This window comes from Perca fluviatilis, chromosome 12 (genome assembly GCF_010015445.1).
Source record: "Perca fluviatilis chromosome 12, GENO_Pfluv_1.0, whole genome shotgun sequence".
Lineage (NCBI taxonomy): Eukaryota > Metazoa > Chordata > Actinopteri > Perciformes > Percidae > Perca > Perca fluviatilis.
Window position 1 is genome coordinate 17,133,774 of NC_053123.1, and position 26,409 is coordinate 17,160,182.

At 38.9% G+C, this 26,409-nt stretch overlaps 1 protein-coding gene across 9 annotated transcripts in view; it reads left to right on the forward strand.

The window, feature by feature from the left end:
* The window catches only part of myo3b (myosin IIIB), a 70,710-nt gene that overhangs the window by 5,893 nt on the left and 38,408 nt on the right, over window positions 1-26,409 (forward strand). For 6 of the 9 annotated variants that reach the window (XR_005641003.1, XM_039818231.1, XM_039818233.1 and 3 more), the window contains 19 exons: window positions 4,441-4,624; window positions 6,202-6,222; window positions 6,941-7,075; window positions 8,816-8,920; window positions 9,193-9,292; window positions 9,939-10,015; window positions 10,636-10,781; window positions 16,416-16,481; window positions 18,599-18,754; window positions 21,335-21,419; window positions 21,512-21,628; window positions 22,499-22,603; window positions 22,957-23,040; window positions 23,169-23,371; window positions 23,449-23,547; window positions 23,645-23,759; window positions 23,846-23,972; window positions 24,547-24,757; window positions 25,546-25,693. Coding sequence is in view for 8 of the 9 variants with exons in the window: in XM_039818231.1 (XP_039674165.1) it covers window positions 4,441-4,624; window positions 6,202-6,222; window positions 6,941-7,075; window positions 8,816-8,920; window positions 9,193-9,292; window positions 9,939-10,015; window positions 10,636-10,781; window positions 16,416-16,481; window positions 18,599-18,754; window positions 21,335-21,419; window positions 21,512-21,628; window positions 22,499-22,603; window positions 22,957-23,040; window positions 23,169-23,371; window positions 23,449-23,547; window positions 23,645-23,759; window positions 23,846-23,972; window positions 24,547-24,757; window positions 25,546-25,693 (2,284 nt within the window). In the remaining variant the exon portion in view is untranslated. Of the gene's footprint in view, window positions 1-3,826; window positions 3,960-4,440; window positions 4,625-6,201; window positions 6,223-6,940; window positions 7,076-8,815; window positions 8,921-9,192; window positions 9,293-9,938; window positions 10,016-10,635; window positions 10,782-16,415; window positions 16,482-18,598; window positions 18,755-21,334; window positions 21,420-21,511; window positions 21,629-22,498; window positions 22,604-22,956; window positions 23,041-23,168; window positions 23,372-23,448; window positions 23,548-23,644; window positions 23,760-23,845; window positions 23,973-24,546; window positions 24,758-25,545; window positions 25,694-26,409 lie in introns of those variants that run through there. The other 3 variants (XM_039818232.1, XM_039818234.1, XM_039818237.1) reach the window with 2 other exon arrangements.

A 26,409-nucleotide genomic window follows, 5' to 3' on the forward strand; every position in this document is an offset into this window, starting at 1 on the left:
GAAGTTAACACTTGTCAATGGAGAGACTGGCCAGACTCTCTGTACAAATGAAATGTAGAGAGTCTGGTAGGACCAGGCTAGTATTGTGCATGCTGACTCAATTAAATAGCTCACTGGGACACTTAATGGAATTGAGCCATCGTTAAGGTTATCAATTTCAGCTGTGCTTTTCCTACTTTGACAAGTCAAAATGTCTACTGTGAAAAAGGTCCATATACAGTATATAGCAGAAGAGCCTTTTGTGTGTAAAAACACGTTTTATTTGCAAACAGATATGCATACAAATAAACATCATGTCCATGTTCTTTTAAAATGTTATTTCAATTAAATTAAACTCAACCTTTTTTACTAGTTTCCCCAGCTTTGTAACAAGCTAATACATTATTTATTTGCCCAGGCAATAATGGGCTTCCAAAGGTGGGGCATGATAGAAAAAGTTTGGAAACCACCAATATAAAACATGTATAAAAATCTGGTGATGTTAACACTCTTTACAGCTGGTGTGACTATCTTCCACTTCATTAGATCCCCAGGGCTTTAAACTCATGGAGGTTCTGTTTTGTAGATACAGATAGGTATGGTTAAGGTTGCCAGATTATTATAATATTATTAGATCCTACATTGGAGTTCTGGACATATATTTGATTTTATGGACAGTTTGTCCTTAGCTCAGTGGAATCCTTTTGGCACAACACCGTCCCAGCAGGCATGTGACCTAGCAACTTCCTGGTAACTTGCATGCAACCTGAGACGCTTAATATCAGCCACCATTATGAGTGGATACATCTGCCACCTGAATAAGTAACAGTGCTGCAGATCAGGTTGCAGATTACTGGTGAATTATTAATCCCTATAGATTAGCATGAATTAGACTTGAGCCTTTCAAAATGAGTGAGAGACAAACACTCTGACAGAGACAGGTATGTGTGACTCTTGGTTTTATGATCTGAGCTTTATTGATCTTTAAACAATTATTTGAATAATGAATAGATGTGCAGAAGAGTAGATGACCACATTGGTTTGCTTTGTGTGTGATGGTTGCAGACTCTCACTTGATGTTCAAGCAGTAGGTGAGATAATTTGTGCTGTGTAACTTTAAATGATGTGTAACTTTAAATTATGCTTGACTAACACATATCCTGTTGTTAAAGTCTAGTTGTTGTTGTATTTTGCTTTAACAGCTTGTACTTGTTACGTCTTTGAAAGCTCTTGCAGAACAAGACGCTTGTACAGTATTAGACATTAGCCACTAGTGACAAACAATAATCACTCATATGATCTGCAGCTGCACATTTGAGGCTTGAACGTATGTTTATAAATCACAAGAAAAGGTTGATATTTTAAAGCAAGTCATTGGAGACAAAAAGCTGCGGTTGAGGAATATGAGCTGTCAAGAGTTGGTGAAGGTCTCATGGCAACAGGTGACTGGTGATGTGTTCAAGGCACAGTGTAGATGCAGACACATGTTACAAAACAGAGCAACAGTTATAAGCGGTAGGTAAACAGGTTTGGATCTTGTTGATTAATAAGGCAGGCATTATGCATTATTCAGAGGCAGTTTAAAATGGCCGATTAACTTCAAAACAATCAATGATGGATTATTAGACTGAAGATGAAACCATACTTGTAGCTAAGTGATTCAGTAGTTGCCTTGTGTAATAATTATTGAAATGTGTGTGATAAAAACGCACAATTACAAAAGGTACTTTGGCTAGTGCTGCTATCACATGTGTCTCCCTGAAGGACACGGTGAAGGATATCAGTGCTGCATATCTGATCGTCCCCCCAAAAAAGCGGCATATCCATCGGTTATCTACCTGCATGCCATTGCTCAACCTGCATGCACAACAACTCACAATAAATCTGTCCTCACGTGTGAGTGGCCACAGCACCTGAGGGTTAAACATCATTCACGTTTTTTTCACATCAATCTGCTGATCTCGTCGCCCCTCCCTCAGGGTCACATAGTCTCTGTGATACATAACACGTTTATGACAAGCGGAGCAGTCGTGAGATCTTACACAAACAGTCCTCTCCATCATGCTAATCTAAAACGGGTGTCATTTAAAAAAAAAAAATAGGATGCATGTTTCTCAACATGGCTATATCAGTTCCTAATCCATCATGTTTTTTTTGTCTCAGCTTTTTTGTCACTTAATGTTTTGCATCAGTGATCTCTACGTGTTCTATTTGGTCACAGAAACATCACTTGTAGACTTAAAGGAGGATTTATATTGGGATTATGCATCGCCGTTCAGTGGGTCTGATAACCTTATAATATATAGTGTAAATCACTTCAGTTTTTCCTTTAGGATTTTTTTTTAGCAGTGGGGGCAGGTCTGTCCAAATAGCAACCCCCCCCTCCATTTTATTACCCTATTCAATATTGTTATATAGAATTGTAATAAAACAATACTATTTCTCATCCTATTTTATGGTATAACTGGTATTCCTAATTGGGCCTAAGCCTAATACCATTGTGCAAATTTACTTAATTTATACCTAGTCCTAGGTCAGGGGTCATGAGAGCCAGAATACAACCAGCATCATCATCAAGAATGAAGACTTGAACTTCATTTGTTCACAGTGAACATACATATTGCGTCATTCACGTGCATATTAAGTAGCCACGTTGGTTTGTTTTGGTCTTATAATACATCCATAAATGCTCCAGCAGAGGATGGTTAGTTTAGCCAGCAGTTAAGTTTACAAGAATTTGTCCAAATTTCAAGATTTGGGGCAAACTAAGATAAACAGTTAGACTACAAACCAACAGCTTTTGTTTTAGCTTGTTTGTCAAAATTCGCTATTTAGAGTAGAGTAGAGCTGTGTTTGTGTAAACAGCGCGGTGGACGAGAGTGAACTGCCCAGACAGATCAGATTGAAATACATCGCTTCCTACATGTGTATGCCTGTAGACAGGTGAGTGGGTATTGATACGTATTAACTTTTAAGTTTTATTGTAGCCTACTTACAGTAACAAGCGTAGCGGTATCTTTCCCAGTCATTATGTCGGCAGGATCATTAAAAGGCAACCGCGACTATTGTGTGTCTGCCCTATTTCTGATAGCGTGGCAGAAGAAATTTTGACATGGCACACTGCCACAATAAAATCAACATAGAGGAAACACTGCACTTAAAAAGAAAAACACTTAAAGTGCTCATATTATGCTTTTTGGCTTTTCCCCTTTCCTTTTTTTTGTGTTATATATCTTTTTTTGTGCACGTTATAGGTTTAAAAAGTGAAAAAGCCCAAAGTCCACCCAGAAGGGACTTACCATCTCCAACAGAAAACACTGTTCACAAACCGCTCTAATGTAGTCCAGCCTTTACTTCCATGACTAACGTGCGTCACTTTGTAACACATGTTATAATGCTCGCCTAGCTGCTAGCATGGCACTCCCTCATACTCTGCAACTGACTAGCTAGCAGAGCTTACTGCACATGTGTGACTCCCAACAAAGATGGTACAGAAGTGAGATGCCTCACTCTGTAGCTAAAACAGAGAGCTCAACACACAGGGTGAAAAGAGGAGCTGCAGCAATGTGCAGTACAACAAATATATTGTGTTTTCTGAAAATTAAACCACATAAACCTATTCTGGTACAACCTTTAAATACAATTATGAACCTGAAAATGAGCATAATATGAGCACTTTAACATACTAATCATTTCACAAAACAGTGTGGTGACGGTTCACTGCTCGTTCAGGAGGCCACTATGTCAAGTTAATCTCTGTCCAATCCAATTGATCTTCGGGAGATTGCACTTCTTAGTGGGCAGTGACGAGGTCCCTGTGGACACGGCTAATTCAGTGTCTGTGAACTGCCACTTGTTGCACATCCTCTTGAGGAAGCAATTGCTGTTGCTATTGGTGCTGTTATATTATGATCACAAGAGACTCTTTAGTTGTAATTTTTCTCAGCCCTGATGAGTCAGAAGGAAATAACACTTGCCATGTAAGTAGAGTACAGTCATCTACACCTTCAGCTGTCTGCTTGGTTTTTACTTTGATTTCCCCTGCTTTAAACCTGTTAAGTGGCTCCCTTGGTGGATATAGTCGTTTCACAGAGCTAAAAGAGAAGGCTCATGGGAAGAAAAATATTGCTCTGTGCTATACATAAACCACTCAGTTCCTACTTTATTTTAATTACTTCTCTGTGACGTTAACCGGGAAACTATGTTTTTCTGTCTTGCCGCGACAATGTAAAAGTCTGTTCAGGCTCAAGAACCTTTTTTTGTAGGGTTAGGGTTAGTATTACAAGTACAAGTATTAGGTATTAGAAAGGGATTGGCATTTTTCTTCTTCATTTCTATTGAGTTTTCACTTCACTAAAGAGGTATTTCAACAAGAATTTGTTATTTTGTCTTTGTTATTGATTTGAAAATGATCTGTATTTTGAAAAGTTTTTTTCATCTGGGATTGTGTTAATCCTCTAGGAGGTCACTGTATGGACTGTATCCTCACAAGCCCAGCATGATTGGCATGGAGAACCTGGGTGATCCATCAAGTAACTGGGATATAGTGGAGACCATTGGTAAAGGAACGTATGGGAAAGTCTACAGAGTGACCAATAAGAAGGATGGGAGTCAGGCAGCTGTGAAAGTGCTGGACCCGATAAATGTAAGTCATGTTTACTGAGAAACCTTTTGCAGAATTCAAAATCCCTGTCGCTACTGCATGTCGTCTATTTTCAGTTGCCTGCAAAAAAGTTGATTTTAGATGAACTGTATTTTACACTTTGCTTGTCAACATAACCCTAACCCTAACCCTAACTCTAACCCTAATAACCATCACCTTGCAGACCACACAAGCTATTTGAACTAACCCTTACTGTAGTGGGAGAAGAGCTGACTATGAATGATGCAGAACCAGCTAGGGATTCATTATATAGTGTATTCTAGTATTTATATAGTCCACCAGACTATCCAAAAACTCATTCACTCAGTTTATTAATGTCATCCTGGTTTCCAACCTTTTGGGCTTTTATTAAAATGAAACTATGACTACTTGCGGCACATAATCAAGGGTTGTATGGGTTAGGACCAAAACAATTAAAATACATTTTTCTTCCCCCGTTATATTTGATTAATATTTAGACCTTGTTTTTAGGCCAGAATATGAAAAAGTTTTCCTATAATTATTAAGACCAGCAAAGATTAGAGTAATATCTGTAAAAACAAAAAAATTTATATCATTTTGTGTAGCAATATTTTTTAGCCATGCTAGTGGTTCGGCTCCATGGATGGATTTTTTCCATGGAATTTAGTACAGATATCAATGGTGAATCCTAATGACTTTGGTGACCCCTGATTTTTCATCTAGCAGCCATCAGCCTTAGCTGTGATTTGTGTTTAGTGCTAATTAGTAAATGTTAACATGCTAACACGCTAAACTAAGACGGTGAACATGGTAAACATTGTACCTGCTAAACATTAGCATGTTAACATTGTGATGGCAAACATGTTAGCATGCTGACTTTTGCATTTATTTCAAAGCACTGCTGTGCATAAGTACAGAGTCGATTGCATGGCAGTAGACTCTTAGTCTTGTTTCCTGCTTTACTAGCTCTTAATTGTCTGGTGAACAATTGGATTTATCTTGTGGGTCCTGATCCCCGGGTTGGGAACCACTGATTTAATTTAAGGTGCATTATTGTACTTGTGCCTCTATGTTGGATCTCCTGGATTTAGCTTCATAACTAGTTTTGGGCTGCATGTGATTTGACCGCACGTGTAAAATTAACAGATCTGCCACTGGTATAAGGCAACAGGGAAACATAAGATTTTGGAACAGCTTTTTGGTTAGTGCAAAGTCACCTAAAAAAACACCTCTCTGTGACTTTTCTCATTTACTAACCTGCTGTAACTGCTTTAATTTTACCTTGATCATTGTCTAATGTTCTGTTGTCTTTATGACTCAGGCCAACCTATCCTATATATATATAACTGCTTTCTTACTTTGTAGTTAATTTAATTGAACACTTGATAGAACAAATGTAGTGTTTACTGTTTTGCTGGCTAAATTAGATAACTGGAACACTAATCTGACATCATTCTGTGTGCTTCCCCGTGTACCCCATAACCATTCATTTTGACAGTTTTTTTCATGACTGCAAGAACTCATAATATTGTGACAAAAGAAAAAAGCAAAGACTAAAACCACTGTGTTTTTCTTTATAACTATGTGACTTGTCTCAGCATGCGAGCCATTCAAACAGAGTAAGTTGCCAGTACTTTTTCCTCCTCTCCATCTTGATGCAGTTGTACTTGTACTTGCTCCAGTGATATATATCAACATCTCCCGTTTTCATTTATTTCCTGTCATGTTAAGTCTAACACACTCTCACCAGAAAGTGTAGCTGCTGCATTGGCTGTATCCTTTCTGTATATCCTTTAATTTGTCTGTGTGATAAGACTGCTGTAGCCTCTGCATTGGCAGCGTATTGTGCTAGTGAGACTTGGTCTGAGACATGGCTGTGATTGTGTCAATGGAACAATCCCCATCCTGGCAGTGCTATCCACCATGATGCTCCCCTGATGGCCATGAAGATGAAGATGCCTCCTCTCTCATCCCTCTCCCTGATTAGACTGCTGACATTATCACTCAGACATACAGGAAGAGAAATTCTGCCTCTCTGACTGCTGCTTCTCCCTTCTGAGATTTACTTTGATAGAAAAGCACTTCCAGAAATAGTTTAGCACCCGGGCTCGTCCCTTCCTTTGTTACTGACTTTATAACCCTATCTGTAGGAGTCTAATTATAGTCAACCTATCACTGGATTTTCTGCTGTGTTTCAAATGAAACCCAACCTGAACTATTTAGGCATAAATGTGATTTGTTATTACATTCCTCCATGTTATTTGCTTCTCATTTGCATAGCATCATCTCTGGCAATTCTATGTTCCAACTTGGCCTGTTTTCTGTTGCTGTTTAAAGGATATGGATGAGGAAATTGAGGCAGAATACAACATCTTGAGGTCCCTGTCCAACCACCCTAATGTGGTGAAGTTTTACGGCATGTTCTACAAGTCAGACAAAGTATCAGGTGGACAACTTTGGCTGGTCCTTGAGGTGAGCTCTTCTTATCTCTTAGTCTCTCTGTCAGTACCCTAGATCACTGTTTTCTGGTTTCCCCAGAATGCATCTTTGCCTTGCATCCTTTACACACTACAGTATATCATTTCAGTGTTAACACTGTACCAGTGCTAATAGTTTTGAATTTTACTTAAAGGAATAGCTTGACATTTTGGGAAATACACTTGTTTGATATTTTTGCTGAGAGTTTGATAAGAAGATTGATACCACTCTCATGTCTGTATGGTGAATATAAAACGACCGCCAGCAGCCATTAGCTTAGCTTAGCTTAGCATAGATTAAAGACTGGAAACAGGGGAAACTAGCTACCCCGGTTCTGTTCACCTCTAAAGCTCACTAATTAACAATCTTGTTTTTTAATGGCCTTTACACACCAGGAAAGAAATATAGAAAATTCCTTGACTATTTTTCATGTTAAAACCATAGACTGTATAAAACAGGTTAAAACCAAGCAACAGCCTCCGGTGCTGAAAAATAATGCCAATGTTGAAGTGCCAAAAATTGCTGTTCCTCAAATGACGACTTGAGGTGGGCTCCAAAAGCAAGTCAGTTCCCATTGACGCCCATGTTAAAACGCCCAACTTTACAGCAGAAATGAACATGTCTACAGCCTGGTACAAAAAAGGTTTGTAAAAAAAAAAACAACATAGCTACAAGCGGCGTTGGACGGGCCCTCACACCTCCTTGCATGTCGGGGTTACTGGCGGACCCGCTCCTTGCGGCCATGCATTTGCGCTGTCACTCAGACACTGCAAATCGTCACCAATGAAAAGGGAACTTTCTGCTGAGTTCAATGATACCTCACACAAGACTTTACCTTAAACACTTCAAAATATGAAAGGGGACATGGCCTGAGTATCTGGGCGTGGTTAAACTATAGGGGGCGGCTCAGTATCACATGTAGACCACACATAAGTTTACAGGGTGTTGTAAGTCGACTTTCAGAAATATAGTTACTTTGTATGTAATATCTCATGCTCTACTACTATATTTACGAGCATGCGGGTAACGCCATCCATTTCTGAAACTGCAGAGGGCAGTATTGCAAATATGTAGTGCACGAAAGTTGTAACAACGAAGAAGAAGAAGACAATCAGGTCAAACTAAATGCCAAGGAGAGTTGACTAATGTTTTAGGATTTATTTCGTCAGCTGGAAACATCTCATCGTTTGAACTTCAATTTGCTCAATGTAATGCTAAATAAAACTGGCATGTACCTCAAAGACTGGCCAAGAATGCAGCGGAAAATCTAGTTATGTGCTAGGAAATGGCGAAAAAGAACAAGACTGCTAACCGATGTTACATCTGGATGTAAATGAACAAAATATTTAAAAAATACGTCTTGCAAATCTCTCATGAGGAAGAAACAGCTTGAAGAAGACACTCTGAATGTAAACATAATTATTTGTTTACTAGACAACTCCACAGGGTACCTTTAACTCTTGCTTGTCCAAATACTGCATTTTTGTGTCTGTGAGCCCCAAAATATTTAAAACTTGGTTGCTTAAATTAAATTAAATACCTAAGTAGTTAAAAAAAAAAGGGCCTCAGTTTGTCACAATAACCCATCTACATGAATGTTGATGCTATCATGCTACCATGTGATGCTGCATTGCTTCCTCTGACTTGTGTGTGTGGGCTACCTCTCCCCATGAATCATAATCTAGAGTGTTGAGTGATGGACGAGTCACTGGAATTTCTCTGTCTCCCTCCCAGCTGTGCAATGGCGGCTCTGTCACAGAACTCATCAAAGGCCTGCTCATGCGAGGCCAGTGTCTGCAGGAGCCCGTTATCTCATACATCTTATACAGTGCCCTATTGGTAAGATGGCCCGCTGCAAAGCTGCTAATGTTAGGGAGGAGGTGGGATGCAAACATGCAGAGAACGTGCTAAGCATTCATTTTCACAGGGGAAGTATGGCAGACGGTAATGAATGTCCCTACTTCTGAACAGCTGTGGGAGTTCTTTTATATAGTTTGTACTGCATAACCTTTTGATGCATCATATTCTAATTTATACTAATGACAAATGACTAATATTGTGATGATGATTCATGCTGAGCACCTTGTGTTTTTTGTCCTTTAACTTAAAAGGGTCTTCAGCATTTGCACAACAACCGGATTATCCATCGTGACGTCAAAGGCAACAACATCCTCCTGACAACTGAGGGAGGAGTCAAACTGGTTGACTTTGGTAATGGTCTTTGAAAGAGGCAATTTAGCCAATTCAGGGACTTCTGGAAAGAGACAAATGGATCAAGGTCTGAGAAATGTCTCTCAGCTTTATCTTTTCTCTGAAGTGCATTGTCAGATAAATAAGGTATTTTTGGTATTTGACTGATATAGGACAGCACATCCCTGCAACGCTGTTTGTGAAGGCGAACACAAGCACAGGATAAATCATTGTATGTGCTCCACACTTTAGTCCCTTGCTCACCATAACATCTTTTTATTTCATGGACCGTAGCCTTAACCCGAGGCTATTATTGCTCATTTAAATTGCATTATTTGATCCTTTGCATATTAAAAGAAAGCTGTTATGGCAAATGACTTTAAGTCACCCCTAGGCATGTTTATGTCCTCTGTGTCATGGAGATGAAGTGGACTCATGCTGATAAAAATCTGTCCTACATAATTTGAAATGATTATAGCCCATTATTATTGCTGCTTGGCAGGTTGCCACACTAAATTATATGCAAGGATTTATTGATTATTTAAAACATTTAGTCTGTATCATAAATTGTATTTTTATTCTGAGCAAATTCACACTGATAAAAATACTAATATCTAAATCGTAATTACTATTAGAGGTGATTCAGTATTACTTTCGTTTTTTTTAGGTGTTTCAGCTCAGCTGACCAGTGCACGATTGCGGAGGAACACATCAGTCGGGACTCCGTTTTGGATGGCTCCTGAGGTCAGAGTCCAATGCTAATGCTGTTTACTGTATAGAAATGCAAACTGTTAAATAGCACACATGTTTTTGTGCCTAATTGAACATTTAAAATGAGCAAAATCTCTTATACTGTATGTGCCACAAAGACAGAGGGAGAGAAGCTCAGATATTTCTGTGTGACTCTCCCCCTGTGTCATTGTGTATTCCCCTCCATGGGTGCAGCTCTTGCGGTCGCCTCAAGGTTAATAGCTGGGAGGCTGTGGCCCCTCGGCTTACTCTTTGGCAGAAATGAGCTGTGATGATTGGGCTGGTAGGGAGGGACCTCAGGGGCGCTTAGAATAAACTCAGCTGTAAAATGTAATGTCAGTTATAATTATTGACTGTGGAAAAGAGAGGCTCGTAGCACCAGCAACTGAACTGTCCTACCTTTTTAGTGTTTAAATAATCCATAAATATAGATGTTTGTAACAAGCAGCGAGTAAGAGAGTGCTATAACAGGAAGTACATTTTGGCTTTATGATCCTTTTGAACATAATTTTCTTCAAATTATTTAAATATTAATAAAGTGCTTTATTTCAAGAATCTGACACAATGTTCAGGTAGTAGTGAATTCAATGTTAACTGTTGTGTTGTATTGCCAGGTCATAGCCTGTGAACAGCAGTATGACTACTCCTACGATGCCCGCTGTGATGTGTGGTCGCTTGGCATCACAGCCATCGAGCTGGCAGATGGAGATCCCCCACTGGCTGAGATGCATCCAGTTAAAGCCCTCTTCAAAATCCCACGGTGAGTCCACTAGAGGGCGCTCCTACCACACAGCTGGAGGCTGCCCACATAAGCGTGCTCAAAAACAGCTTTCCATTATGTCAGGAGGACAATGGGCAAAATTAATTTGACAGTAGAGGTGATGAAAAGAAAAAAATAACTGGCTTTATTGACAATTGAACTTGAAATTTAGAAACAGAAAACTGGATATTTGTGGTTTGATCAATGTTTCTTGTTGCTATTGCTTTTTCATTTTTCCTATCTGAAAGACAGCATCTGCTAAATAATCAGATGTAGTAGTGTTTGGCCTTAAAATTAATGCAGTGATTCAATCTGTAAAAATATTCACTGCTGGAGACGGTGTGTGTCTGATGATCATTTGAGAGCTTAGTGGCTACACGCGGTTGACCTTTTGTTATCAGCACAATTGTGTAATTATCTCTCAGTTAGGTAGAGATATGCCCTTCTGATTGCAATTTGCATTGGTGATTAGCTCCATTCACATTGAGATGAGGCTGTCACCTCCTCCCCGTCACAATGTTATCTCCTCCCTGCCAAGCCAGGGGAGGAACATGGGTGACTTGTGTGGCAGGAATTATAGAGCCAACGCAGCATTTCATCAGCACCAAATTCATCAGCACCAAATTCATCCAGAATTTAAAATAATTACAAGAGCGACTCAGTAAAATGAATGCTACTAATTCAGAATTAGGTTTTTCCTCAGATCTGCACCTTATAACACGTCACCTTTTTGGAGGAGTGGATGTAGCTTAGGGTTTGTAGGTTTGGGAACATTTTAAAAAAGCAACCTGAAACTGGATAAGTGGTTTCTGTCAAGTAGCAAGCATGTTTCCTTATCAAACAGCAGCCATAATAAGAGGGGGCATATGCATTTCCCATGGCAATGTCCAATCCTATTTCATTACTGCAGATCTCATTACTCAGACTCTTTGACTTTGGGGATAACTAGGATGTTGATGGAAATGGACATATATCTTTTAACTGACATTCCTCTGTCTCTGTTTGAATCAAAATAGATATTTTGCCCTTTTGATATGAATTGGGACCTTAAAGGCTTGGCGGTTGTGGTATATATCACAGCAAATGTGTTGAACCATGAAATGATTCTGTTAACATGTCATTTATCTCAAATATATTTTCCCATCACTGCTGCTCGGCAGACAAAATCATGAGGAAAACGTGGTGTAAATTATGACTCCTGTATGAATTACTTTCTAAATAGGGAAATGTGTTTCACCTTTGGGCTTTTAGTGGCGGTGAGAGTGATGCATGATGAAATCAGAGAGATTCATCTTCACCGGTTTTGATCATTGCAAAGATCCAAATAGTTTTTCTCTATTTAATACGTAACAAACCATTACCAGAGAAGTATTGTCCTTGGGTAGTACATGTTTTATGAAACCATACAAGCACTAAAACATGCAATAAGCATTTTCATCATTCGGATATTTTACAGTTGCACACAGTAATGCGTTTCCAGGCTCTAAAGGGTTCACTGTCATGTTGTTAATCTCGTGTGTATCATCCACCTTATCATCCCTCCCCTCTAAACACATCTAGATAGTAAACAAGAAATATATAACATATAATACAAGATTATATTTCATACACGAGAAAAATTCATCCCAGTTTTGAATCATGCTAACACTGTTCAAGCAGTGTGTGGTCAGCTCTCTGTCCTATCAATGATTACTTTTTTTTTTCTGAGAATACCACTGTAAGATTTTTCCTGTGTCAAGGTAAAGATTGAATGGCTCCTGGTGACGACCAAATAAACACTCTATACGCTATCACCACTTTGACTACAGGGGCTAGCAGCAGATAGCCGTTATGTCACAGTTTTGGTTGTGCTAAGGGAAACCTGCACAGGTGAAAACGCTTCTTGTCCCAGCCGGCTATAAATGATAAGAGGAGCTCTGATATCTGTCAGATGAGCTCCGTGAATTAGGGTCACCTTGATGCGTGGTCTGTTTGTGCTTCAGAAATATCTGATACTTGATGAGCTGTGACATACCACCGATGCATGCATATGTTTAAATCCCAGGTAGATCATTCTATTTTTTTGTAGCTTCAGTTTTATTTTTAAGATAAATTCGAGGCTTTTATGAATTTGTTCTTTATGATTAATAGCAACTGAGTGTGTTACAGTGTGTATGACAGATATGTGATGTCTATGGTGACCATGAATAAAGGCAACTGAGCATGTCAGAGGGTAAAGTTGTTAAATCATCAACTGCAAAATTAATTATGGATACTCTAGACAAAGATGCTCTGTGATATTTAATATGCGGTAAGAGTAATTGCTTGCACCAGTGCCCTCTATGCTGAACAGGCCTTGAGTGTCCATGTAAAGTCAAACCAAAGTGTATGTAAAATGCGTTGTAAAGGTTAGAGGCAATTGGCAAAGACATCCCAAGGTTGTGTTTATTCGGCCAGATCCCTGTAGATATTAGCCACATATTTAAAAGTATGTGTATCTGTCTGAGCGGAGACCAGAACGAGCGAGATGAAAGACAGAGGTAAATGATGGCTTGTCAAAAGCAACAAAGGCTAATCAAATCATGAGGCTCAGGGAGAGAAATCCAGACCAGTGTGCCTGTAAGAGACAGCTCTTCAGTGAAAAAGCCTGAGTTAAAATCTGTGGAGCAGAACAGCCAAGGGTGAGGGATATCAGTGCAGTTTCTGGTGTTTCTGACACAGAATGAAATCTTTTCAAGGGGTGAAAAATCAAGTTTGGACTAAAGTTATTTCTTGCCTTTGTGTTGAATGATAGTTAAATCCATGCATTACTGAACTACAGTATGTAGATATATAAATTGCAGATTTGTTTGCATTTGCTTGACATGTATTTTTAAATCCTCTCCAGGCAAAATTGTTGTTCAGAAATCTTTTATTCATCAACAATACTAGGAGTCTAAAACCATGCTAACAGCACTAAGGTAAATACGTCAAAACGCAAAGTACAACTGAGGCTGATGGGAATGTCATTAGTTTCGCATGTATTTGGTCATAAACCAAAATATTGAGCAAATTAGAATTAAAAAAAATAATACTAGTTAAGAAATCCTCAATATTATTACATTTCATGAATATCTGAATGCGGTCCATCCAGTAGTCCACAAAACATTTCACTCAAAAAGACAAATGTCATCAAGTCAGCAGATCATCTAAATCATTAGGATTCATCGTCTGGGGACCATACATGTCCATATAACATTTCATGGCAATCCATCCAATATATTATATATATTTCAGTTAGGACCATAGACTAATCTAATCTAATCTATTAAGTGGTGGATCGACCACCTGACAATGACAGCCTTTTCGCCATGGCGCTAGCGTGGCTAATGATTGCAGTTTAGTGCGCATTTGCTTTCTCTGAGAGTCTTTTGCCAAAAAAAATCCTTTATTCATAAACAACAGTGAACATTTTTACTTCTGGATGATTACGATTGATAACTTGTCCGCTTCTCAGTCTTCTCAGCTGTCTTTAAAGAATGGGCATGCCTTTGATTGTCTACATCTCCATTTCATGTATACAAAAGTGTGTTTGGATAGATGTAGACCTTACAAGCCCTGCAATACACCATACACCTTAATGTCACAGATTTCACATTATCAGACACTTATGTAGTCTTAAAGATTATCTTTTCAGGACTTTATTTGCATAGGACAGATGAAGACATGAAAGGGGAGAGAGAGGGGGAACGACTTGCAGAAAAGGGCCACAGGTTGGAGTCGAACCTGCGGCTGCTGCGTCGAGGAGTAAACCTCTATATATGGGCACCTGCTCTACCAACTGAGCTAACCCGGCCACAGACACTTATGCAGTCTAGAGACATGATAAATATAGCAGTAGTTCTGTGTGTTCATGCATGTATGAGCAAAGAAGTGCTGGTGCTCTGGCTACAGTGATGGATGAGCTGAAATTTTAAGCGGGTGGTCCATTCGCTGAATAAGTCTTTATTTTGGAGCCTTGTAGTCATTCTCTGTTAAGCCTGATGTTTCTGCATTAAGACACTAATTCTCTCTTTTTGCTGAAAACAAGCCAACAACCAAAGATAAACATGAATCGTTCACCAGTTATTCACAAGGTCATTTTAAGATAGATTTACAGTATATTCTGTGATTTTCCTTCATAACTAAAAAGAAACAACTCAACATTGCTGCCTTGTTTTGGTAATTGAATCACCTTTATGTTGTCTGGTATAGTGGACTTTGAAGACTGTGGAGATCTGGCAAAGAAATACATATTTACAGTATGTCTTGATAATGATTCTATGTGAAAATAGAGAGCTGTTGGACAGATTCTAAGTAAGTCAGCACTGACAATATTGAATAAAGTGGAGCAGTGAAAGTTTAAGTGTCACACTAAAGAATTTCTTGAATGAAAAAACTGTTTTGCTACATATGGGAAGGGGAAGAATTATAAATTCTACATATGACGTATTCAAATATTGCATTGGCCTGATTTTTGTCTTCCTTCATGGCTTAGTTACAGCTGTCAAGTGCTGCTGACACCTCTGTGATTTTGCCTCAATCTACACTGAGGAACGTCTGACAGTACACGCTCTGCCTGGACCTAGATTTGAATAAGCCATTTGTGTTTACAATATGAGCCAGCACTCTCACAAATGCTGAAAGAAAAAACTGCCTGAATTTGCTAAGCACAATGAAGGCATTTGACAGTGTTATCAGCAGTGTGCTGCTATATTGACTTTCTAATGTATAAGCAGTATGCTACAACATCAAGGCGAGAACGTGTCTTCAGGCTCATATTAGAGGTTGTATTGAAGCAGTCAGTTACTGGCTTTGATCTGCACTTTGGAAAGGATTGCCTGTCTGAATCCTTATCAAAGACTCTACTAACTTAGTGCGGCGGAAAATGACAGATTTTGCACCCCAACATTCTCTCCTCCTTTCCAAAGAAAATAGAAAAAAAGATGTTAAGTATGTTGTCGTTTAATGTGTAGCTGCATCTACCTCTGGTTTGTTAGTGATAAACAAAATGAACCAAATTCATGCATTTCCTTTTACACAAAGGATTTCATATTCTACCTGTCTGTCAGCTTTGTGAAACAACACGTGTGAACTAATTAATGCAGTTAATAAATGTCTCGACCAGGTCTGACACGGTTTGTCTGACAGTGACAAAAGGCTCAGCCTCCAGCTGTCAGACCTGCAGCTCCCTGTGAAGATGACTGTACTCAGGCCCGTCCAGCCTTGGCTCCTCATACAGACCTGCCTCCTGTCATCATGCACACTTGAAAAGTATTAGCCTCATTATAGATGGCCTCCATAAATGCTGCTGACAGAGGTATAACTAGCTCCCATAACTTTTGGCTCCCAATGGCAGATGCTTGCTGCCAGACAGTGGAGGAGCTGTTATCATTTGTCACTTTTTCTGTGGCTGCCACAGACCTGGACCCCGACCAGCTCGTCCTCGGACCAAAAACTCTCACAGGAGTCTGACGGTCACACTCCGCTTGCCAGCGATCATTTGTCAGCTTACTCAGGAGACGAGTTTAAAGTCTTTCATTTTCAGCGATGATCATGATGTCATTTGAATGCATTTAATGAAGTCAAATTTTTTTTAAATACTATGCTGACTTTTGTATGTGTGATTTTTTTCAGAAATCCCTCCCCTACATTACGAAATCCAGAGCAGTGGTGCAGAAGTTTTTGCCATTTCATCGGCCAGTAAGTGTCCTCTAACTTCAACCTGTCAACCGACCTTCTGATTTATAATATATATACTGTATATATCAGTAAGAATCCCACACATTAATGTTAAGACTTTGATTTGGTTACTAAATATGAATATGAAATTTGAACTGTTTTCACTGGGAAACATTATTGCAAATAATAACCTGAACCACAATAAAAATATAATAAACATGAAATAAGAAAAGTTCAACATCAAACATTAAATGTATATACAAATGTATATACAAATGTATATCATTTACAACACCAATTTACTTTTAAATCTGCTTGAATCTGTGACTGAAAGCAATGTTGAACATCTGCTGTTGATGCTATATGCACTACTTGAGATGATACACATTACTGAGCAGCTACTCTTGAACATATTATAAGCCAAATCTTTTTTTATATATAGCATTTGTCCAGCATGAAATGATAAAACGTATATTGAGATAACTTTTTTTTATTAGGAAGAGCTTAACATTAGCTTTAGTACTTTGTCAGCAGGCGGTAATGTGCATGTAAACATAAAGGGAATTGAAATTGATATTTTATAGCCAGATTCTATCAACCCTCTAGTCTTCCTGTTCATTGACTTTCATTTGTGTAAATCTGCTGCAGAGGAACAAGCTAATTCACCTGAGTTATCAGTTCTATCTGAGGCCCATAACTTATCATTTCCTTCTCTGTGCAAAGCTAATAATGTCAGAGGTGGCTCGTAATGGTTGCTCAGAATATACAACCTTAATATATACCGCACAGAGGTGTGTGAGGCTGAACCATAATGAGAAAATGAAATTCAATTTGTCGGGAGAATTATTTGTGTGGGCATGGTTTCCAGCTAACATTTTTGTTTTAGGTTTGCATTTAAATGCATTAACTGAAAAGGAGTAATTGAAAAAACAAACAGACTATCTGTTTTGAAGGCCTGTTGGCTTTTTTTTTGTCACTTGAGTTATTGACTGGTCAAGACAGAGTCAAGGCATATTACCCCTTAAACAGTCAACACATATTGTAGTGTTATTAGTTTTTTCTACTTTTTACAAGTGTAATTGCTATGGTGTTCATTGGCTACTTTTTGGATTAAAAATCTGTAATCTGTGTTAATGGATTATGTGATAGCATATCAGAAATAATCGCCTTGAACAAAGCCCAGCAGAGTTTAATGTTGGGAGGCTGGACAATGTTATCAAGCTTTGCAGACTGTTTGTGAAGCCTTTTCAGCCATGTGTGTGGTGATAATAAATCCATCACCAGTGTCTGCACTTGTGCAGCCAGAAAGCTGACTTCTGTGACAAAGTGGCCTGCCGTTCAGCATCCCGCCAGCACAGCCCTGCTAATAGCAGCAACCTCTGCTTAATGTCCTGATGCTAATGAATTCATGGAATTAACTTTCAGAGCCAAACAAACTGATAAAAGAAACAGAATTCCAGTGTAGATTAAGTGGTAGGAATTAGATTGGTGTTTTTCTCCTATCTCGCCTCGGCCTGCAATTGTTGGTGTTGTAGTGCTCACGGACACATTCAGACGTTTAAAGTCTTTAGCTGAACAAGTAATTGAACAGTACAAAAGTGAATTGTTGATGGATGAATTGTTGAATGCAAGTGGGAATTTACAGTGTTTTATTTTCATAGTTTTTGCTTCACAATATATCAAAACTGTCAGAAATGAAAGCCAGTTTTGTTCCCCTAGGTGTGTGGTGCTTAACAGTCAATATTTTGCAACCATTTGTATCAGCAGCTAACTGATGCTGAATTGTGGGCATTGGGCAGTATCACAAAGAGACGTCACCTATTGGCAAACACTGCACATCACAGATAGGACTTATTACTTATTGTGCCATTGCAAGGCTTGTTTGGACTCGAGGGGGGGGGGTACTTAGACAGAGAATGACAGATTAGTGACCCCAGACTTAAGAACACAAGAAGCTCCCTACCAGATGTCTGTCAGTACTGATCCAGACAAACCAGCGTTCTGTCATGTTCAGGTGAGGAGACAGTTTCTCCTCAGTGGTTTAATTAATTCTGATTTTAAGACAAATAACAGATCAATGTTGGAGGCTATGTCTGTCTGTAAGTGTTTAAAGCTTTCTCTATTCTTGTGATTGTAAGGTGTCTGATAAAGGATTTTGAAGCACGTCCATCTGTGACGCACCTCCTAGAGCATCCCTTCATCAAGCAGGCCCACGGCAAAGATGTGGTACTACCACAGCAGTTAGCTGCTCTCATCAAGGAACAGCAAGAACTGGGCTGCAAAACCAAAACCAAGTAAGTCCCTTTATATTACATTCTAAAATTGCAGAGTAAATAAAATGCTACAATGACAAAGCTAGTTGCTTCATTTGTGTGCTGTCACTGGAGATCTGTGTTGCTGCAGATGGGCACTGACTGAGTGGTGATATTCTTTCTGTCCAGTAGGGGGCAGAGTCTCATCTTCTTACACACAGTGATGATGATGACACCCAGTAATGGACATTACAGTGTGTGATTAGAGAGAAGTTAGGGGAGTGTGACTAATTCAGAGGGAGTGATTGTGCTGACTAACCTTAGATTAATAAACTCCATTTAGGCCAGTGGATGGAGCACCCATCTGATGGGGAGTCCTTAGTACAAAGCACTTTCCCACCCATTTGATTAAACCAATGATGGAGCAAAAAATCTGTTCAAGATTGATATACCTTTGAAAATAAGTGACATTTCAACTGTACTACCTTTTTGTTGCTTGGTTTTGACTAAGATAAGTTGGGTTATTTTCTTCACAGATTTTAAAAGTAGCTACTGTACAAGTTGCTTGGAATAGTTAGATAGATATGAAGGGGCAGGGACAGTGATTGCAGGAGTTTATATCCTAAAATGTGTAAAGATGAATGAGTGGAAGAGTTCGCTGAACCTGCCCTTGACTGAGAGTCTTGATGTTGTGCCAGCTCAGTTTACTCCCGAGAGTGTGCAGAGTCTGTGCCTGAGCCTGATCCTGAATTCCTGTCCACAGTGAAAGTGGATAATGGGATTAGGAGCTTGTAGGGCGAAAACTGGGCTCGCCTGGTTTAGTCTCTCATGCCACAGATCAGCACACAATGACTCCAGATAAGAATAAAGACAGAGAACTGAAAAGTAGCTGCCGTAGGTGGAATAGTGTGATTTACTTCAAAGCAGAGAGGTAGAGGCTAGAGGTCTCAAGTCCTTCTCCAAAGGGACACGATGACTTAGAGGGACCACATATTGAGCATGCAGCTTTTATTTCTGCACTGTTGAATTTACACTATATTCAGAATACAAAATGAATACAACGGCAGAGGAGGAAACAATTCCTAACCTGAAGCTTGAATATTTTTTTTCATTATACGATTGATTATTTATTGTAATATAATATAGATACATCTTGTGAATGAGATATTTCATTTTTTTGAGAAGTAACAAGAAGTGTTCGGATGCTTTTTCAGTAGTTGTAATATACCAACAGTAAAAGACATTGACAGTGTTTTTTTATTTTTATCTTAATTGTCAATCCCATGAAAAGACAAAAGCCAACAATTTGTTAATCTGTCTTTAACTACTTTCTGACTTCCCTACACTTAGCCCCAAGCCCATTTATTCCTAGTGAACATAAATCTTTAAAACAAGTATGTAGTTTAATTTTTTTAAGTAACAAAGTAATTTTTTTAGCAAACATTACTCAAATAGGAGTATAAATGCTTTTTCAGTTGGGGATTAATACATAATCGGCGGTATTGTGTCGCCCGTTTGAGTTTCCATCGTGTTGCCCATGGTGCTAGCATTTAGCCATGCTGCAAGAATTGGCAAGTCTATCAAAATGGTGGTTTCCAAACTGGTGCACTAGGCCATATTGAGTGACTATGTGAAACATAACGTTACACGCTGTTGTGTTTTGTCTGATCGCCAGTTACATCATTAGCTATCGCAGCGTGATGTCGGGTTGCGTTTCTCCAAAAGTTGAATCTGTTTTACCTTTTCCATGCAGGTCGCTTTGTTTTTTTTCCGGCACTGTTACTCAAAACTGTTATTTTTGGTAGTTATGCTTCAGTTTGTGCTGTATGGGGACTTTCTCTTTACATAAGCTAATTGATAGCTTTTCCTAGCAACAAATGTACACATCACTTAAGCCTTTATTGGTCCTACCAGATTTAATACATTAAAACTAGCTAATAGTTTCTAACGTAGGACTTTATACACAAATGTAGTGATGGATTTACGAATAGATGATGCAACCCAATCCTGGTGGGTATTGACAGCAGCAGGACAGCGAATGCTCGATTGACTCAAACCAAACTACATGTTCATCATATTGACACCCAGTGTAACTGTTTGGCTCATTGTTGTTGTTTTGATATGTTTTGACAATAATTGAGCTCTTTGACAGATGAATAAGCTATGTCAGGCTTTGGCTACACAGACAATACATGTTTGTAGGATCAATTCAGTGTTGGTTTGGGTCTTTTCATTGGATTTGATGAAAATAAGACAAGTATAGAATATCACCAACCTTATCCTTTGTACACACATGTGTAAAGCTGTAGGCACTCACAGACACAGCCCTCTTTCACACACTCTCTGGTGTCCCCTGAGGTTTTCCACAGTCCCTTGGAGGCAGCTGGCTCCGTGTTGACCTCTGCCCACAGGGACTCTTTGGAGAGTGATAGGTCAAAACACAGATGAAGTGCAATCACAGCCTGTGATAATGGGAGCTGTGTCCCCTGGGAGAGCTTTAAGGTCTTCACACAAACCTTGGAAGTGACTGGGTCTTACACCCAGCCAGTCAAACTACTGTTTCTCATTTGGTGGTCACTTTACAGCTTTCTAAGGCATTATAATGTGCTTGGCTTCATACAGGCAGGAGCGGATCAATACTCGTAAAACCCTCATAATAGATAGCTGTCCTGATGATGATCTGGTAAACCTGGAGTTCTTAGATGAGGTAAGGTATAATATGTTAATTTCATCATGTATTGATCAGTCAAAGGCACAATGTTCTTGATGCTATGTGTGTTGTTCTTTTCTTCTCTTTAGGAGACAATAATCAGCCATCTCCAGAAGCGGTATGATGAGCTGCAGGTGTACACTTACGTTGGTGACATCCTCATTGCTCTCAATCCTTTCCAGAATCTCAACATCTACTCTCCCCAGGTTGGTTATGGACCAGTCACACAAATGTTCCCAGTTGTTTCCCAATCAAAAGGGAAGTGATGTAGGGCTTCTTTTTAAAGTCAGTGTAAATCAGTGTTTATTTTAAATATTACAACAGCTAAAAACTAGAAAAAGAGAATAACAATACAAACATATAACTAAAATATTTAAAAAAATACTGCTTTCAACGCAAACACATTTTTTTTTTTCATACTAGCGGTATGTCTCGAGGGATAGCAATGCCATTCAGCCGTCTGGTCCAACACTTTGGTCAAGACTGAAATATCTCAACTATTTAATAGATTATGATCATCCTCTGGCTGTTTCTTTAGCACAACTATGAGGTTGACATTATTTGTTTTTAGTGAATTATCCCGAGCTATTAGATGGATTGTCCTGACATTTAGTGCAGACATCCTGTATATGATCCCCTCGGGAACTGTGATAACTGATGATCCCTCATCTAGCACCATCAGGTCATAATTTCAGTTTGTCCAATATTTTGGTTTATGACCAAATACCTGCGAAAGTTTTATCTTGTGTTTAGTGCTTATTAGCAAATACTAGCATACTTAGCATACTAACATGCTAAACTAAAATGGTGAACATGGTAAACTGCTAAACATCAGCATGTTAGCAATTTTAGCACACTAACATTAGCATTCAGCTAAAACACAGCCTCACAGAGCATGGCTGTAGATGCATGGTGTGTTCACACCTTTAGAGTTAGTGTTTAATGTAAATAATAAAAACAGGTGAAAGTTGGTGAGAGTTTGCATAATAATAATACAAAACTCAAATCTTGGATCTTTTTTTGTAGAAATCGGTAAAATTGAAAATAATATGCCTTTTGCATGGGCCTTCTCTTAGTTCTCTAAGCTGTACCACGGTGTGAAGCGGGCTGACAACCCTCCACACATCTTTGCTACTGCAGATGCAGCCTACCGAGGCATGGTGACGTTCTGCAAAGACCAGGTACTGCCCAAAAAACATTTGATGAATGGAGACTCAGATATGTATCTGTATAACAGATAAAATGATGATGGAAATCTGTAAAGAAAATTATATTAAACAATTTACTGAAATGTTTGGGAGGGATGTTCTAGACATTTTTGATCACATCTAGCTTTATTTCCTATAGAGGTTGAATAAACTTTGTAGCATATGTACTCACTTTTGAACAAAAGCGGTGACGTCTGTCTTGAAAAATAGATTTAATTCTCTACAAGACTTTTACATGGTTAAAAAAAGGGAAAAAGTATGTGATATCATGTAAATGTTCCTAGTTTGATGTTTTAGACACTAGATTTTGTTTCCTTTTGTTTTAGTGTATCATAATCAGTGGGGAGAGCGGTGCGGGGAAAACAGAGAGCGCTCATTTGATTGTTCAACATCTTACCTTCTTGGGAAAGGTATAGTAGCTGTGTGGCCATCCTTTTATTGTTAAATTGGTTAATACATATGCTGAATACTGAAAGAATGTAAAAGTATAGTTCTATAATAATTATGGTTTATTAAAGAAACATGTTGTTGCTCTCAGGCTAACAATCGGACGCTGCGAGAGAAGATCTTGCAGGTGAACCCCCTTGTAGAGGCCTTCGGAAACGCCTGCACAGCTATCAATGACAACTCCAGTCGCTTTGGCAAATACCTGGAGATGAAGTTCACACCCACTGGAGCGGTCATCGGGGCCAAGATATCCGAGAACCTGCTGGAGAAGTCGAGGGTCATCAAACAGGCTATGTATGTGCTGCTTTGGCTTGGTCTGACTGGCGTTCTCTTTGTCACACTTCTGACTGCTCTGTTTGTTTTTCTTTCAGTGGGGAGAAAAACTTCCACATATTTTATTACATATACGCTGGGCTTTACCACCAAGACAAGCTGAAGACTTACAGGCTACCAGACAGGACACCTCCCAGGTTAGCACAGCAGTTTGACTTTGACATGTTCATAATACATCTTTCCATTCCCATCATTTTGGAGCATCAGCATTAATACTCATGATTGCATCTGCAGGTATATTGACAGCCAACACCGCAAAGTGATGCAAGACATTGTCTCCAGCAAACTGTACACAGAGCAGTTTGATGCAATTCAGGAGTGCTTCCGAAATATTGGGTTTACTGAAGAGGTACTTTTGTAATACTCGATCAAATACAGTATTTGGTCGCAGATGAATGAAATGCTATAATATTTGTATGTTTTCTCTTTTTTTAGGAGGTCATCTCTGTTTACAGAATTCTCTCAGCCATTTTGAACACGGGCAATATTGAATTTGCTTCCATCACATCCCAACACCAGACGGATAAGAGTGAAGTGCCTAACTCAGCGGCCTTAGAGAACGGTGAGATACAATACATTAGGTGATGTGTTTTCTAATACTCAGTGATGCTGTTCTTTTAGCCAAAGAAACAGGTAGGTTCAATGGTCTCCCTGAAGAAAAAAGAGTTTAGATGGGATTAAAAAAGGAAGCTATCCTATGTTTTAATCCTCCTTGTGTGATGATTTAAGGACTGCACTATGTAGTAAAATGTTTTAAGAAGGAAACCCTTTTGAGAAATGTGTTCACAGGTCTCTGTGTTATGGTTTTTTGTAAAGTAATGATTTATGTTTTGTATATAATTAATTGTATATAATAGTTATTTTGTGACACATGTTGTGACTTTGTGGCCACTTGTATGTGCAAAATAAACAATCAATCAATCATGGCTTGTTACACAGAAAAAAGGGGAACATTTTCTGTAAGCAGTAACCATAATATATCTGAAAGCACAGAACCCCTTTCCATTTACATAAAACATGTAAAGAAGCTGAAAGACATCCACAGTAAGAGATTGCTGGGGCTTATTTTTATGCTAATGATAAAGGCAGATGAGCTCCTGATTATCAAACTGATTAACTCTCGTCTTTTTTCTCAGCTGCGTCTCTCCTCAGCATCGGTACTGAGGAACTCCAGGAGGCGCTGACCTCCCAGTGTGTGGTCACCAGGGGCGAGACCATCATCCGCACCAACACGGTGGACAAAGCCGCTGACGTCCGAGACGCCATGTCCAAGGCCTTGTACGGACGCCTCTTCAGCTGGATAGTCAACCGCATCAACTCCCTGTTGCAGCCTGACATGAATATCTGGTGAGCGCGTGCCAATGGTGAAGATCTGTGTGGACGTTCACTGTTACTCTCTCTTCTTCGATTATCTCGAGCGATTGCGCAGAGTTTCTGCCAAGCTGATGACCTTTATGGAAGTCTGTAGAGGTAGATGCAAACATGCAGAGGAGAATATCAATGGACAAGCACAAGACAAGCAAAAGGAGAGCAAAAAAAAGTTTTAATAAATTTTTGATACAGAGTTGCGTGCAGAGAAAATAATGTTCAGATGATTAAAAAGACTTCAGAGAGACTGCAAAGAGGCTGTTCATTGATCCAAAAGAATTCCATGATAAATATGAGCGTCGACTGTCAAGGAGTCGTCTCTGAGATGTATAAAAGCCAGAGTTCCTGTCTGCATTCCAGTCATCTTTGCTGTTTCCTTATTGCCATTAACAACCCGGTAGCACAGGCTAAAGGTGACCTCTACATACAGCGGGTAGTGTCTGATCATGAAAAGTAGCAGCTCCAAGCACTGAATATGAAATTCAGGGTGTTAAGTCTTCAAGCAGTGTCTTAGAAATAAATATTGTTTGTGCATATATTGAAAATGACTCGAGGTTAAATCAATAGAGATTGAAATGAACCCATTTAAGAAGCTCTGACTTTTTGAAAGCTGATGTTTATGATTTCTCATCAGACTACAGGACTCTGTATTTGGGTTGAGCTTGGATTATCATTAAATTTTTATCAATTAATATGCCTGCTGGGGATTTGCTTGTTCTGTAACACAGAAGAATAAGTTTGTTTGTCCCCTTTTTCCTCCTTTGAAGTACCGCAGAGAGCGTCATGAATGTGGGAATCCTGGACATATTTGGATTTGAAAACTTCAAGAAGAACTCATTTGAACAACTGTGCATCAACATCGCAAACGAGCAGATCCAGTTTTACTTCAACCAGCATATTTTTGCCCTTGAACAGGTAAGTTTGACATATAGAGGGAGGTTATTGATATAGTATGTCTGTGCAAATACAGTACTTCAATTCAATTTTATTTATATTATCAAATCATAACAGAGTTATCTCGAGACACTTTACAGATAGAGTAGGTCTAGACCACACTCTATAAATTCCAAAACCCCAACATCATGGTTATTCATGTCATGTGATGTGCTTGGAATGAATGCATCCACACAACACTCCTCAGCAATAATACTGTGTATAAAAAACGAGTTTAAAACACTTAGAGAAGTAAGTCATTTTAGTATTATTTGTGTTTTCGAATCCATCAGGGCAGAGATGCTCTCTAAATGAACATTTTGCTTTTAGCCGGGCTGCGATGTGTAAAGGATTGCTTATAACCTTACGCACCACCAAATCACACATTGATTTAATGAAGTTGTTTACCCTGAAGTGCGAGATGATTTTTTTTTCTTGATGGAAATGAATAGACATTAATCAAGAACCAGTTTGCTATAATGCCTTTTGGTCTGTGTAGTTTTAACTTTGCAACAGTCCTTCTAAAAGGAAAAACTAGGTAAAGAAGGGCAAATGTATTAATTTACTGTAGCACGTTTTGTTACTAAGTTATCTGCTTTACATTTAATTTAAATGCATACAGCAACACATGCATTGAAGAATTCACAAAATAAAATACAAATGACATAATTTATTGAGGCAGGATTTCACACATAAAA